The sequence below is a fragment of the Charadrius vociferus genome, unplaced genomic scaffold (assembly GCF_000708025.1).
Source record: "Charadrius vociferus isolate BGI_N301 unplaced genomic scaffold, ASM70802v2 scaffold185, whole genome shotgun sequence".
NCBI lineage: Eukaryota > Metazoa > Chordata > Aves > Charadriiformes > Charadriidae > Charadrius > Charadrius vociferus.
Window position 1 is genome coordinate 2462265 of NW_009648955.1, and position 17249 is coordinate 2479513.

Consider the following 17249-nt stretch of genomic DNA (forward strand, 5'->3'; position numbering starts at 1 on the left):
TCAAAAAAGCTTCTTTGAGAAGCTTTTTGTGGAATAACCATATATGTACTTATTCGTTCCTGCATCAACACTGTAACCTTAGAATGGTTGAGTTTCTTTTTTAATCCTTGGACTGCCTTATCCCCTAAAGGCTCTCTCGTCTAGTCTTTAAAAACAATGAAAGGCTTGAAGTCTAATACAAAATAGCCTCTCAGTTTCCTTAATCTACTCGTCCTTATCTGTACTAGTTAATTTAGTACAACTTTTCTTGACACAAATGGTCAGAACAGCACACAACACCACGGGTAAGGTCTCATCTGCACAGTGACATATTTCAGTATCCGTGTTGGAAGCACGTTACCAAGTCATCGTATCAAATTAACTTTTCATAGTTGTGATGCCATAGTCAACTTCTCCAGTTTAAAAACTGTACCAAAAAAAAAACCAGCTGTAATTTTATTATTACTCGTCAGAAAAAACAGCATATTGAATTAGTCTGAAAAGACTAATTCTATTGCTCTCACCTCTATGTCTTCAGACCAAATGTTCAAAGACAGAATACCACAAGTCCACAAAACCAAACTACCAGATCTACAGTTGTTTGGATCACATTTTCTAATACCTCTTAAATGCAGGTGGCTTGTTTTGTTATTCTACAGCGAGACAGCAGCCACTTTAAACTGACACTAAAAACTCATGCTGCAAAACTTCCTATTTTGCATGAGAATTCTGTTAATATTAAGAAATGTAGACTATCACAATTTTCCATACAGACCTATATTACATTAAAGTCTGGGTTTTTCGCTTTTGATTTCTCCTAATTCAGTGAAGTTCAATGAACTCCACAGTTGGTCTTGTACATACACAGGTACTCTAATCACATGCATAACTCCCAAACACTACTGTGAATGTTTGTTTTGCCACCTTTACTCAACATGCCACTTACAAATTGAAAAAAGTGCTCCACTTCAGTTCTGTAACATTTTAAAATTCTTAAGGGAACTGAAGTCTTTGAAATCTCCATTTCTCCTATATCTTAATATTTCAATTCTGAACCCAAAGGGAGTCAGGCACCATTCAAAGGGGTATAAATACCATATACAGATCATCTAGTTAAAAGTGTTGATGAAAAAGAGATACTTACTGAGAATTTTGTTCTGTATTCATTTCTTCCCTTAAAAAGACAAAGTTCTCTCCATCTTCAGGCTCAAATGAACTTATATCAGGTCCATCTGGATATGGAGTAATTACTCTCCTGACCATAGCTGGAATCTGTAGTTGTAAATGCCATTACTCTAAGTTTTTCTTAAGTTGTATGCTAACAAATATATGATCTCTTGTAAAAGGACCAAAACCAACTGTTATTTAAAACTCTTTTACAGATCAAGTAATTAATTATTTAACCAGCTTATAAACTTAAGTTACATCTTTAAACAAAACAGGAGAATTATTTTAAGTGACAGACTCAAAATGCATGTTTCAGCTGCCTATAACTCCTGACAAAAAAAATGCTTCAAGGTTTTGCAAACATTCATCTTTTACTACTGTACAGTTAAAGAATATCGGATTATAATGTGCCTTGGGTTTCCCCTTTGCACTAAAGTCCAGCTTTCACTTTATTTTTCTTACCACTTTTAAGATTTTTATATGATCACCCTGAACTTTACACTGGAGAAATCTAATTTGCTCTCTTCTCCTTTCTTCTAAGTAACAGATGCTCTTTTCCATAGGTTTTGCTTTGGTTTTTCATGCAGCAATTGTTAATTACAGAACATCAATATGTTTAATGTGTATAGTTAAATAATTTAAAGGACACGATACTGTTGCAGCAGTGGCTAATGAATAATGACATATGAGCTCCATGAGAATGATAATAGCAGCAGCTAACCTTAGCTTTTGAGTCAGATGTTCCATAGCCTGTCATCTAAAGACCCTGCGGGTATGTCTTTATTACTCATCTGTTCTCATTTTAAACCTAATCAGCTTACGCTCAAGTTGTATCACTTACCATTTTTCTGTAATAAACAGAAAGATCCTTTACAACTTCATCACTTAAGACATCCAGAGTCCTAAAAAAAAAAAAATAAAAATACAGATTTATCTTACCAGCTTAAAAAAAAATAAAAAATATCACATTAATGAAAAATTCAAATTAACATTTTAGATTAATCTCACCTACGGGCATTATTACCTATTCACTGTGGTCATGGAGTCGGAGGGAAGAAAATGAACACAAAATAGAAACTAGTCCATGCCCTTGTTGTAAAGCAGGATTAAACCCACAACCTTTCCAGATAGCCTACCTTTACTTAAGGCTACAGCCAATACAGACCTATATAGTTAAGTTATCATGAACTGGTCATTACCTATTTCTGCATACTTTCGAGTCTTCCTGACACGTATCTAATACTTCTATAAATTCTTCTATAAAACTCAGCCACAACTTCCCTTGATATTCATGCCAAAAAATAATACTACAGCAACCAACTTTACTCAACAGAACTGTTTTGCCCGCATAAGCAACCCTCCTTGCAAAAAGCTGTCACAACTAAGTTCTGTCTCAGGTGTCTCAGATTAAAAGTCTTGCGACCCAGTAATGACATTTTCAGATTTTCACTACAATGCAGACACAGTCTTAATCGTAGTAAGAATGTCCTTTCCAGGCTTAAGATGAAACAAATCTGAATTCAGAATTATACTTAAGATAATATTATTAGATTTTTACTCTCCTCTCCAAAATCAAACGTTAAAATGTTTATATAAAGATGTGAAGAGGAAAACTCAAATCCATATGAATGGATTCCTGCAGTTGTGTGATGTAACGATGAAGTGCTGGCATTCTGAACTGGCTCAGATCTCCAAGAACTTCTACAGGTAAAAGGAAACATGACAAAAAGCCTAGGAGTGGACAGAGTGGACCAATAATAGAGATGTGGGTTTTTTTTAATTGGTTAGGGTTTTTTTTGTTTGTTTTTGTTGTTTTGGGGAGGGGTTAAGTCTTTTCTAGCAAAGAAGTTCAATCAGTGCTGATAAGGCTTGCTCTGAGAAGGTGACATGTACTCTGGAAGCAACCCAAAGCCCTGTTCGAAAACATCAAGAGAAGGAAGGTCAGAGCACACCTTAACTTCTCAGACCCCTAGCTGAATCACTGTGGAAAGCAAAGGTAATTAATGAATTTGTTCAGCCCTCACTGCAGACAGTTAAAGCAAAGAGACTGCCAGAAGGCAGGTCCATCCTCTTTGGAAAATGCACCAGCTATAATAAACCTACTTAAAATAAATTCAATTTGCATAGTAACTATCATGTTAAAAAAAACAAAAAGAAAGAAAAACAAGCAATAAAAAACCCACAGCAGTTCTATGCATCTTCCAAAACAATATAAAAAACCCAAACAAGACCAGACCTACTTTCAAAGCGCACTGAATTCAAGAGTTTTTTTTCCCCTTAATTCAGGCTCTTCATAACAGATTTTAACATAGTGTTTTGTACTACAGATCTGGTACAGTATGTGCAGCTATTTAACTAGTTTCTCTCTCCCTGCTTGGCAAAAATGAGCCTCCCTTTAAATTAGCAACATTCAATCAACTGAATGCATTTTAACATTTAACTGCTCCTATTAGTCCTTGCAAGCTTTTTGCCTTTTAGGGATGTTAGAATTTAACAGCTAGTACATGAATACATTTGCATTCCTCCTTACCTTGCTTCAAGCAAAGCTGCCATATTGAGTCCTATGAACTGCAAGCAGGACAGTTTTAACTGCTCAGCGTTATACATTGCTGAGAACTCCAACAGCTCGGCAGCATTCTTTAAAGTAACTGCAAAAAAGAAAAACAGCAAACTAAATTGGATAACATGCTGCACTATCATGCAGCAGTTTTTGAGACATTGCACAGCGTCAGCTAGTTATTAAAACGTTATCATATACTTCTCCATTTCTATAAAAAAAGGCTAATACTCAAATGGCCATAAACTACAGCAAGCGCCACGTAACTGCAGCAGCTTGAATGCAATGGCTGCTTCACAGAAACAGAAAGGCCCTACCTACAAATGTATCAGTTTCAATGTATTGAAACTCAGCAGCCCAAAACAAAGGGGAAAAAGAAAGTTTAAAATAGCAAGTTTCATATACAGCATAAACAGTTCTTAAAGCTCCAAATAATCCTTTAGCAGGGAGAATGAAAAAAGGGGGGTAAAGGGGTGAGGGTGGGGGGAGATTAAAAAATGGAAGTCACTAAGAAATGCCAAGCAAAAATTGTATGCCGACTTCTTGTATGAAGGTAAGCAACTTTTCTAGACGAGACAGGCTTTCATAGCATATAGAAACAGCACTGTGCCAAACAAACAACAGAAGAACTAGTAGAACTAAATAGAGGGACATAAACGGAAACAAACATAGAATTCATTTTATCATGTTTTAAACACAAGAAGTTTGAATTCATTGAAATAAAGGGTTTATACTTATTTGTGGTTTGGGTGAGGGTTCCCCCCCCCCCTTTTTTTTTTTTACTTTTTTTTTCTTTTATTAAAGAGTACTGGATGAAGACAATGATGCATAAGGAACAGAAGATTACACTAACCTAGAACATCACCCACACTGAAGAAGCACCTGTTAACAGCTATACAGTGAACAGCAAAAGGTAATAAGAACAAAGGAATATAAGCAAATAATTCTGTGCTTAAATAGGCAAGAATATTAACATGTAAAAAACCCATTTTTTATTCTCTAACCCTTTATAATTCAAGTTGAAGAACTCACGTTTTTCTGCAATTGCTACTTCACAGATTTCTTTGAGTCTGGATATAAGAAGTTGGTCTGCTACCACAAGAACATTACATATGAATTCCACATTTTGAGAATCTGGAAAACAAAGCATCATGTTAACACTGTGGACAAGTCAAAAGCAACTATAACACATACAGCTTCAATAAGATTTTACCAAAGGACAAATGTAATGGCTTTGCAAATTTTGATGGGATTTTCACAGCACAAGGACTAGCTTAGAAGAGCACAAACAGTCACTTTTAGAAGCAGAAGAAGGAGGGAAAAGGAAAACTGCTATTTGACAAACTAAAGAAAAGGTACAAAAAGGCCTGGGGTACAGCTATCACCTCAAAATCTAAAGCAAGAGTCACAAAAATGTGAATTTTCTACATAAAACTTCAACGCAAGCACATAACTATTGAATTTCTATTTTAAAAATATAAAAATTGCAGGGGCTACAGTTGAATTGAAAATATATTAATGGCACCTTTTATTGCAAGAGCTTCATCTGTATACAGGTAATCTACAATTATCTGTAGTATGTCAGAATGGATTGGCATTTCCAGAGCTGAGCAACAGGAAGCCTAAAAGGCAAAAGGATTTAAAAAAACAAAACAAATAAGAGTAAAAGAAGCTGACTACTTGGAATAAAATACAAAATTAAGACAGCAATTATACTTAGCAAAGGACTCAGACTGAGGGTCACATTTTCAAAGTTAAACAATTATTTAAGCATTTACACAAAATCTGTCAAAGTTCTTAAATTAATAATTGATTGTAACAGACCAATTAAAATCTGCCTGCACTTCTGAATAAATATCCATGAAACAATTTAGTGTTTTATCAGTTTGAGCATCTTCTCTAACAATACTCCTTGATTACATTACTCTACCCACAATTGTTTAAAAGTAGAACTACAGGAATCCCCTATGCAAGTACTGAATTGCTTTCCTTTTAAGGTAAAAGATGTAGTGAAATCACAAGTTCCCATGCAAGAATAAAATTAAAGTAGCCATTACTGTTAATCCCTCGGAAAACAAGGTCCTCGGCAAACCCTCTATTTGAAGAGCCATCTTAACCATTAAGGTAAAGCTTTTGTGTAAGTAAACATTAGCCATTAAACCATGTATTTGTCACCATTCAAGTTTATGCAACATCACTGCTTAACAACTTTGGTTTATTTCAGGTGGTACTGAAACAAAGCTTTATACTAAAAGATTTCTTTTGCTTTAGAACATACAACCTGTGCTGACATATTTCCTGTCTGAAGTTTAAAAACCTCTTACAAACATCCACATTTGTATACAATATCTAGAGCACTTGATTCACAAAATACTTATGAATTTTGTATGATTTAGATTTACTTACAAAATAATAGATCATTTACAAACTACATACAACTGATATAGAAATCAATGACACAAATGGACATTCAACACTTCAGAAAAAATAATGAATCAATAACTTGTCTCATGGTGTTTCAGATATGTTTCCTCAGGGATGACTGAGGAAAAGGCAGTACAGTACCTTAGAGAACAGGTAAAGTTCTGTAACGCAGCAGAAGAGAACTGCCAGCACTTTGCCAGGTTCTTAGACTTACATATCGGCACAAAAATTATGAAAGTCAAGAAAACCCTTGCATGTTGCTTCAGCTTTTAGTCTCTTAAAAACATTCCTCCATTTACACCTTTCCTCTCTTTCAACATGCATTATCAATAGTATTCAGATAATTAAACAGAGGCATTTAGTGAAATTACCATGTCCAGGAACAACCAGGGCATTGGCACACAGATAGCAGATAGGAACCAAGACAACTAAAAAACCTACGCATTTTAAAGCCGCACATAGTGACTACATGGAATAGTCCTTGATATCCTCTATTTCACTAACAGTAAAAGTCAACTAGAGATTCTACACATTGACTCTCGATTCTGTTGTATCTTTATTGCAGCTATTCCATATTGCATACTATTTAAATTGTAAGATTGAAGATGAAAACTCATCCAAAGTAGTACCCCATAAGAACAGTCCAGCAGCTTTTATAAATCCATGAACTAGCTCAAACTAAACCTCTAAAACAAAAGTAATACTTTCATTTCCTTTGATATACGTTATTACATTTATTGTTCTAATTTAATTCACAAACTCAATAGTACAAATATAGACTAATCAAAAATGTATGTGTTTGGTTTTTTTTCTTGCAAACAGGATCCAAGAATCCAGCTTTTCCTTTTCCCGAGTATTTAGGATATGTTATTCTAGGAAAAATGGAAAAGCTATCACTTATTTGATGCATTAAAACATACCACCACATATGTTTACTGGCAAGCTTACCTCAATCCACGAGCTGCTTAACATGCTGTGAAAATAATCTGTAAAGAAAGGCATTTCAGTTCAAGATGCAATAAAATTTCAGTTAAAAAAAGACAATACAACTTATAAGATATATTTTTTTTTATATATATAAATACACACACATACCAAGTCTTGCACAAAGTACACACTTATGACACGGGAATTCCTTTCCATCTAAAGATTTCAGGGTCACATCGCAGAGGTATGAACTAGAAGAGATTTAATAGGATCAGAACTGTGACTATTCAGAAGAGCTACAAGTAGTGAACTCTACAAATAAATGCTTACTTTAGCAAGTTAGGATTTATACTTTAAAATATAACACACCTGAACTTCAAAAATATCATATAGAATAAACCTAAAAGTACAGGAAAAGTACAGGCATGATAGTTTCAAGAGAGAATTTTTTTATCCAAATTTGACTCTCACAACTCCATCTGAAGTATTTCCTTCAAAACACGGTCGACTACTGTTTCAAAACTGCGATGACCAAACAAATCAATTATGGCTAATTTGAGTCAATCTTAAATGCTCTAGGTTCAGTTAGTTATTTCTTTTACATTAGTAGTTACTATAAGCTTTGACAATGCATTTTAAGAGTGAAGTACTCCAAATTCTGTGAAAACACTACTTTTATGCAATATAGCTTTTACTATGTAAGTACACTATTCAAGACTTTAAGTATAAATAACCCAATCACAACAATGGAATTAAAAAAACAAATATTATTTTGATAAAAGTGTAAGTGTTTCTATTGAAAGATATTCCAAGGATTTTATTAATTAGAAAAAATATTATACATTTGCTTATTTCCAATCCATGTAGTCTTATTGCATATTTGCAGAAGTCAAACTGGCTTTGACTGGATTACCCACAACATTTCTCCTGGCATTAATATTCTATGACACAATTAATCCACAGAACACATTAATGTACAGCAAAAAGAAGCAAAAATATACCATATATAATCTATGCCAGATTACTAATTCATAGATTGGCCTACAAGCATCTACAGAGAACTTACACGCATGAGTTACTGTGAAAGAGACAAGCATACACTAGAAGTTAAAATACAGCTGATCAACCTTAGCCTACACTTAACAAATAGAGACGACAAAAGAGGAAGATAGTGGGGGTAGGGGAAGTTTGTTTTAAAAAGTTTACCATTTATTCTGATTTAACTTTAGTTTGTTCCCGTTCTTCTTGTTGACAACATTAATTTTTCCATTTTCTAACCTGACTCCATCCAACCTGCAAGTCATTAACATTAGCGATAAGTCATACAATTAGTATACAGTTCAAACCTTTAAGAAGAACAGTTTCACAAAGTAACAGCACTTCAGTGGGCTCATATTGTGAATATGAAAAAGGACCATAATCATTCATCACAGAAAACTAGAAGGGGACAGTTGTTACTTCAAAGTCTTTACTGCAGATGCAAAGTGTCACTGACATTCTTGCCTCGTCTTAGCTACCTTTATTATCTTAGATGAAAGCTATACTGCTACAGTTAAGGCCAAAGTCCAACATCACGGGGTCAAAAAATCTAGGAGTTACACATACTGCTACCAGTCAGTTATCTGAACAAAGACTGGTTTGGAAGAGATGTATTTTTCACCAGAGGCTTCTTTAGCACTCTAAGGTGCTTGGGAGCAGGATGGTAAAGACACAGGAGCGCTGATGGTGGATTACAAAGCAATACACTTTCAAAGGGAAAGTGCTTTAGCATGGAAATTTTACTTGGGAACTCAGTTCTCGCAACAGCTTCACATCTTTAGTGATTAGTTTTAGTGTTTGCAAAAAACACAGTGAAGAAAACTGCCCTGAAAAAGCTCACTCCTTCCTGTGAAAGGAAAACACAAATGCAGGAAAAAAACAAAAAAACCAAAACAACTGAGTAATACAGTTCAACAGAGACATTTGGTCTCAATTCCATTAGTTTAATCATATAATATTAAAAATGCATCAGTTAAACAAGAATTTAACTTTGCAATGTGTTGTTTTACGCTAAATATGTTCATTGTCCATGGGTCTGAAGGGGACCTACAAGAAGGCGGGAGAGGGACTTTTTACAAGGGCATGTAGTGATAGGACGAGGGGTAATGGCTTCAAACTGGAAGAGGGGAGATTTAGATTAGATGTTAGGAAAAAAAAAAAAAAAATTACTACGAGGGGGGTGAGGCACTGGAACAAATTGCTCAGGGAAGTTGTGGATGCCCCATCCCTGGAAGTGCTCAAGGCCAGATTGGATGGGGCTTTGAGCAACCTGGTCTAGTGGAAGGCAAACTTATCAACCCCAAGCAGCCTTGTACTTTAGTAACACCCAAAGTTAGATCAGCTTACATAAAAACACTGTTAAGAGCTTGCCAGAATATAAATACATTTCCTTTCACCTACCTTCCACTTAAATTGCCGAGTCCAAATTTCTTTGCAGCACTTTGCAACATTTTTATGAGGTTAGCTTCTTCACCAACAACTTTGCCTTTTTTAGATTTGCTCTTCTGTTTTTCATTTATAACTTGCACTTGATTATTTCTATAAATCTCAAATGCAGACTTTCCATTAACATTTTCATCAAAACTCATTTTACTCAGGTTAGAAATTAAAGTATCTTGATATTCTTCTGATTTTCCTTTATGCAGGATTTTTGGTTTATAACCATGAGTCAGAAGATCACAAGTATCAGTGTATATGAACTGCAGAAGGTATGCAAACAGATCTGGATGAACCTTCTCTATTACATAAAGATCACACCCAACAGCATCTTCATCTTTACGGTAGACGTCTGGAGTGTCTAGCTGGTTGTCACTGGAAACAAACAGCTTCTTGAAGAAGTCGGAGCGTACAGCCAAGATGTATTTGTGTACAGGGTAAGTTCTTGTGCCAATCTGAAAAGTCACATCATGGATGCTGTCCATTTCATCTGTTTCATTTAACAGTTTGCCAAAGTCCTCTCCAAAACTTGATAATGACACACTTGGAATTTCATAGAGACTAGAACAAAATGAAATCCATCAAAAAAAACCCCGGTATTTACAACATCCGTAAAATTTTACATAGCTTGTTTAATGAAGAGGGTGAATGTGTTTCCATTGGTTTGTTTGGTTTTGGTGGTTGGTTTTTTTTTTTTTTTTTTTGGGGGGGGGGGGGGGGGGCACGCTTGGGTTTTTTGTTTGTTTGTTTTGTTGGGTTTTTTTGTGGTTTTTTCGTGGGTTTTTTTTTTTAACATTGGTGGACTACTCAACATTTCTTGTCCTATTCTTTACAAGAGGAAAAAATAATATGGTATTTAGGCAATTAAACCACATATGTAAGATCTGCCTAGCTTCAGAATATCAAATATAGTATTTTGTCTTTATAACATAGTCAGTAAATATGTATTATCAGAACTATCTTATCTTCATCTCATTTTTCCAACAAGAAAACACAGAAATGTTTGCTGTATTTCATATTACAATCCAAAATAATAAAATAAATAAACATTTGCTTTTTTGTCTATCAGGTATATCAGAAACTATTATGAGAGTCCTTGAAACATGGTTCAGTATTCTACTTACTGATTTTACTTTAAAGATTTTTTGCAAATAAATAAAGACCACTTTTCAGTTTTATTTAAGTGCATACTTATCCATACTGTTAAAGTATGGATAAACCACATTTACTGTGACTTCTGTTATGAGCCAAAAAATGGTTCTGAAAAGCAGAATGATTTAATTGCAATCACACACACACAAAAAGAGAAAAATTACAGTTGTTGATATTTTAAATATACCTTGTTTTAGGATCTGACTGTAAAACAGCAAAATTGCAGCCATTAGGATCGGTGGCAATGCTAACAGCTCGGTGGACAAAAGTAAGCTTCTGAAGTCGAATTCTTTCATACACACTGTTTGTATCGTGTTCACAAGACACATCACTTGAAGAACTCTGAAGGCTTGATACAAGTTCTGCTAAAAAAAAAGAGAAAAAACACAGAAAGGTCCAGCTAATTAAAATGCAACTGATATAACAAAAAGGCAAGATTTATGACTTCTTTAAGTCCATTGATGAAGTCACTGAATAAGGCTGAACTGTGTTGAAGATTTCAGCTTGCTTAACTGAAACACGGGAAGATGGTTTAAGAATAAGACTTTACAGTACATATACAGTACATATACAGTTCTTTATCCAGAACTTCTTGTGGAAGTGGGACAGTCTTTATCCAGAACTTCTTGTGGAAGTGTTTTGCCACTTGTTCATATAAGGGAAAACACTCCATCTAACACTCAATGAAACCTCTTGTGGAATGAAACAAGCTACGTATCAGCATACTTAGTGCAAGAGTGTTTTCTTTTCCTGTCATATCAATTACAGCAGATATAATACAATTGCCTTCAGACTTCATATGACATCTGTTTCAATTATACCTAAACTAAAGAACTATTGAAAAAGTGTTATATTCTCCGAATACTGGCTTATTTTTCAAGAACTGGGTAACTGAATACTCGCATACCATTTGCCACATTCATTAAACCCTTTCAAAAAAACAGAAGCTCTCCTTCATTACAGACCAGTGATGAACATTCACCTACAAAAAGAACAGCAATAAGTATAAAGAAGAGAGTATATACAGACACATACGAGCAGCAGGACAAACAGCAAAAAGGAGATGCATTTGATGCCTCTGTAGTGAGGGAACTAGGACGTGACATGTTGAATAAAAGAAAGTAGCAACAAAGAAAAACTAGTATGCAACTCTGCACTGAGCAACAGAGGAAAGATTTTTGCTGTGAAAGAATGCAAAAATGGACTGATAAAACTAAAGATGGAATCTCGGTATCGAAGGAAGTAGAATTGTAACAAAGCTATAAAGTTCAAATACATCCCAGGTTGGAAGTAAATCCATTTCTATCCACAGAGTTATAAGACCCCATCATGAACTGAGCTGACAGTTTCATTTAAAATCTTGTCCTACAGTAGACAGGTATCTTCCTCACAGAAAAACAATCCATCAGGACCTACTCTCAGCAATATGAGCCAAGTTAATAAGGACGAAATTGCTCTGGACCCTGTATTATGCCCAGATTAGGGTCTAGGAAACACGATAAAGTTTCACAGACTTAGCAGTGGAAGTAAGTATGTGTTCCTTCTTTTGTTCAATGCCAGTCTCTTAGGTCTGGTCATCTAATATGTGAAACGATCATTACACTGGACCTTTGTGTATTATCACTCTTCAGAAGTACTTTTCTTCCTGGAAATCTCCACCTGAAGGTTAACTGAAAGCTGCAAAGTAAGTAATCTTGGTATTACTGAGGAAAGAGAACAGTAGTGGCCAACACTACCAACTGTCAGCCACAGAAGAAAGAACAAATTCATCACATAATACTATTAGAGACTGTAAAGATTCGATTTAACTTTTATATTAATTGTTTTTAAGTACTTCAAATCAAGAAATCACAGCTAACCTTTCTTTTCTGGTATTTTTTTCCCTTCTTCCAGCCACTTCCCTGTAAAGGCTTCACCATCCTGCGTGACAAACATTATTTCATTCCTATTTAAAGCGACATCAGACATGAAGACTTGCCGGCCATACACCCAACGACACTGCTTCATGGAGTTGTTAGATGACTTCCAGCAGAACACCTGTAATATAATTTTTTCAGAGAAAGGGGAAATCTTAATATCATAAAAGCAGTTACATATTACACACTACTTTTTTAAACACAAGAACATGCCATCTCAAAGTTGCATATAAAAGGAGAAAGACATTCTTCAAAATTATACCCTAAAGCATTATGAGCATCTATTACAAAGAATCTACAAGTAAAACAGGGAAAAATCTATTATGATATCAAGATTCATTGGCCCACGAAGGGTACTTGAAAAGCTTCTCTGAATATTCAAACATCTTCACAGCAATCATCTATAGGACAGTTTTTACTGACATTTCAACAAGGACAGGAAAAGGTGTCATCAAGCCAACAAACAAGTTTAATCTAGCTCTTAATTTACAGATTTGTCCAACTGGTTTGCTTATAAATCAGGCAAAATTCAAAGCTAGCACACCAAAAATTTAAACTATTTCCTGTTAATTGTGTGACAAAAATCTCAAGTTTCTCTGTACCAACCCAGGTTTTGGAACAGAGATAATGACCAAACGCAAACTTCAAAACATTTAACAGAAATGTGAAGAAATGCATGCACAGCAGGACCCCAAAAAGGTTTATTGCAGATGTCTGAAAGAAGCGAGCACGAAGCAACAATCCCATTCAAGGTAAAGCCCAGATGTGGCATTAGTGGTGCTGAAGTCAGGCTTTCATCTTCTCCCATTGAAGAACCTGCACAGGTCTATTAACACCTACATAAGGAGGGGACAAAATAATTTGAGTAACCTATTTCCTTTCCCCTCTCTTGAGCCCTGCAGAACCACAGAATGGTTGAGATTGGAAGGGACATCTGGAGGTCATCTTGTCCAACCCCTTGCTCAAGCAGGGCCACCCTGAGCCAGTTGCCCAGGACCATGTCCACACAGCATTTAGATGTCTCCAAGGATGCAGACTCCACAACCACCACGGGCAACCTCTGCGAGTGCTCGATCGCCCTCACAGTGAAGAAGTGTTTCCTGACCAGAGCCTCCTTTGTTTCAGTTTGTGCCCACTGCTTCTGGTTCTGTCACCAGGCACCACTGAGAAGAGCCTGGCTCCATCTTCTTTACATCCTCCCTTCAAGTATATATATATATATATATATACATACATACATCGATAAAACACTCCTTGAGCCTTCTCTTTTCTAGGCTAAACAGTACTCTCCAAGAGAGTACAATCAAGCCAGACCAGGAGGCCCTGATTCAAGAAACAGAAATATTAAGATCCCATCCCTCTCCTCACTCAGTAATTTATAATGCCTAAAAGCACTGAAGATCCCTGCATTTGCCAGTATCCAGCAAGGAAAGATATGCAATGTAAGTCAACATAGTTGCACTGATGCAGGAACACAAAGCAGTTTCTTACCGATAAAGAATTGTCCCAAAGATGTTGAAGGGGCACTACCGTTACTACAGATGCTAGAGGCTAAACCTCACATGAACAAATACTGCACTGGAAGTTTATAACCTCCGAGACAACTAATGACCTAATAAAAAGATAAGATCATCCCAAAACATAATTCAGTCAAATGCAAGGAAAGAAAAGGAAATACCCACACTCCTCCCCATTTTGACAGACAAGCTCAGTTTTTAACATTCTTGAAGAAGGCGTCATTTCAGTAACAAAACCTTTTCGTAAACACCACTAGATGGCACTGAAGGTTTAGATCGCACAGCGAACAAAACTAGAAAAGGCTGAGGTTTTGAAGGGTCCTATAAACTGTTACTCTCTGAAAGAATGAGGAAAGAAGACAGTAAATCCGACAAAGTGTTCCAGTTCTAAGTCAACACAGAGTCTACATTTAACTATAAATAGTAAACCATTCACTAGGTTTAGCTGCAACTTTTCAACAATAAAAGGGACATCTCATCTACAGAACAGCTGCTTTTCAGCAAAGGCTTTCAAGTCCAAAGATGACTACTTACACTATTTCTGGAGGGACTAAAAGTGATTGGGTAGGTGGAGTGAGAGCAGAGATGGGGGGACAGTGGGGAACCACAAAACAGACCATGTACGCTGTATAACCACTTATCTATGTAAAAGTAAAGAAGTTCACGCCTTCACTGAAAAGCCATTAGATCTTCACAGATTTAGAAAGAAACTACTGTATGTTACTTTGGTAGTCTTTCCATAGCCCTTTAAAAAAAAAATAATCACTAGCAGCTCTACAGAAAAGAATTACATATTGTCTATGCATGATTTCGCCCTGTCAATTTCTTATGTTTAAAGTTTGATTAATCAGTATGCAGCTTGCTATATAATTATGATTTCTAGGGACACAACTTACTCTTCCAGCTTCATCCAGTGCTAGAATGCAAATCTTCTGACCCCCATTTTCTTTAAGATGCTGGGTATCTACCTTATATTCCAAACATCCCCCATTAACAAGAACTTTTTTAAGGTTCAGCTGTCTGAAAGAACACAAAAGGTGAAATTAGTATTTCTTCACTGTGTATTGATGTCGCCTCCATGACAGAGTTTACTTTTTTTCATTTAGAGAAGCAGTAAAAATTATAGATGAGGTAGTGACACTGAAAAATTACTTAAGTTTAGTTTCTCCCCACTGGTATTATTAACATAACTGCTAATAAATACTATTAGTAGATTGTAATTTTTGCTTTGCTTTTAAGTAAGTCACATCATATCCACAGGCTCTTCACAAAATTCCATAAATGAAAACCAGTATATGATTTAGGTTTGACTTTCAGCATTACAAAAATTATAGTGGTAAAAATTTCATTTAGTTGTTTGTATGAGAAGACCTATCCTACCCCAGCAGGCTGTTTCTCAGGTTTTTGGTCGGTTTTGTTTTTTACCTGATCAAAACCATGCGTGTTACCCCTTTTCCATTTCTTAGTATAAAAGCGCAATACATGGTATTAAGTTTCTCCAAGTGCCAGCCTCTTCACTTACAACGATGTAGAAAATGAAGTATAAAATAATCATTAAGCTATAACATGTCAATAAATACTGCTAGAATTTGAAGTGAAGCTGAAAAGCTAACAGGGAGTTAGCTGGGCAAAAAACCTCTTCTAATCTGTTATTGCAAACTAAGTAAGAGAGAATGGGATAAAATAATTTCTTAAATTTTTGAGTCATGGGCCCAGTTTCTTCCACAAGTTTTACATTCAGGTGTTAACACATAGACCAGATGATGTCATGAATTCCCTCCTGCAACCTAAATTACTTTTTATAACATATTATAACCACACAGGAATTATGAAATTCAGACTCCAAGTTAATGATTCAAAATCATAACAACATAACTAAATAGAATAGCAGATCTTTAACGCTTCTACCAAGATGCATTTATACAAATTCAGGCTAACAGATGAACAAAAAAATACTCGTTTGAATATTTTTAAACCTATGGCACAAAATATTTCCTCTTAGTATGGTTTGTTGTTTTTTGGTTGTTTTTCTTTTTTTTTTTTTTAAATATTTTGGGTAAACAGCAAGCAGCAACTAAGTCTCATCTAATAACAAAACCAAATAAACAAAAAAGCTGCTGTTCATATGAAAGAACTGCAAATGAAGAAACTCTGGGGAGCACTGTATTATCTCTACTTTATGCACAAAAATCTTTAAAATAGCTTGTACGTGTAAGCCTAGAGTGAAACCTTCACCTATTGTGTTTCATGACAAATTAGAAAAGTAACACATACTTTGAAGCCATCTTTTTGCACTGATAGTCTGCAAGCAAATAAATATCTCCTCTTTCAGTAACGCATACTGTAGCGCCATCGCTTGCAGAGACCAAGGACACAGAGATATCTTTATGGTGTAGAGCAGAAACTTGGCGAGGTGCAGTCACACATTTTTCTCCATTAGGATCCAGCAGATAACCTAGAAAATACAACATACCCCAAAAACATTATTTGCCATTCCACACATTGTGCATTTAAAGGACACTTTGCTACACTACTTTGAAGAGCCCTTAAATTCCAAAAGACTTTTTAGGTAGTTAGATAATTCATCTTCAAAACAGTTAGACAGATAAGAGACCCACCACATACACTTGTGAGTTCACCACAAACACCAGAAAACATTCAAAATTCAAGAAACAAAAAAAAAAAAAAAAAAAAAGTAAGGCATATTCTACAGGGAAAAGTATTCAATGTAGTTAGACTCTGCAGAGGTACTGCCTTTAATTCCAAGGAACAAACCTGTCTTTGATCATATTACAGTTCAAGGTACTAGAAACACTATTACACTGGCATAAACTATAGATTATTTCAGCCATTGGAAGACACCAAACAAGTTTGTCACACAATTTACTGTAAGTGCACATAAGCATGAAGGCAGTGAGTTATATAAAACAACAGACAAAGTTGGAGCTGCAAGGTCAAGTCTCTGAAAACGTATCAAAACAAAGAAAAAAAAAAAATCAGGCCATTACTGCTCTGCTGCATCAAGAAATCTAACACAAAGAATCTCATACATAACATAACTCTGCTCTGTGTGCACTTATGTCTGCACCACAGAGTGGATCAGGGTACAAATATCTTGGGAACAAGCAGCAGAGC

The 17249-nt window shown here is 35.5% G+C and overlaps 1 protein-coding gene across 1 annotated transcript in view; it reads right to left on the minus strand.

The window, feature by feature from the left end:
* IBTK (inhibitor of Bruton agammaglobulinemia tyrosine kinase) overlaps nucleotides 1-17249 on the minus strand; it is a 52244-nt gene that overhangs the window by 24767 nt on the left and 10228 nt on the right. Inside the window, 13 exon segments of the mRNA XM_009887463.1 lie at nucleotides 1124-1251; nucleotides 1988-2048; nucleotides 3677-3794; nucleotides 4736-4837; nucleotides 5229-5325; nucleotides 7076-7113; nucleotides 7223-7305; nucleotides 8261-8347; nucleotides 9494-10090; nucleotides 10869-11043; nucleotides 12541-12718; nucleotides 15011-15134; nucleotides 16389-16569. Of these exon segments, the coding sequence (XP_009885765.1) occupies nucleotides 1124-1251; nucleotides 1988-2048; nucleotides 3677-3794; nucleotides 4736-4837; nucleotides 5229-5325; nucleotides 7076-7113; nucleotides 7223-7305; nucleotides 8261-8347; nucleotides 9494-10090; nucleotides 10869-11043; nucleotides 12541-12718; nucleotides 15011-15134; nucleotides 16389-16569 (1969 nt within the window).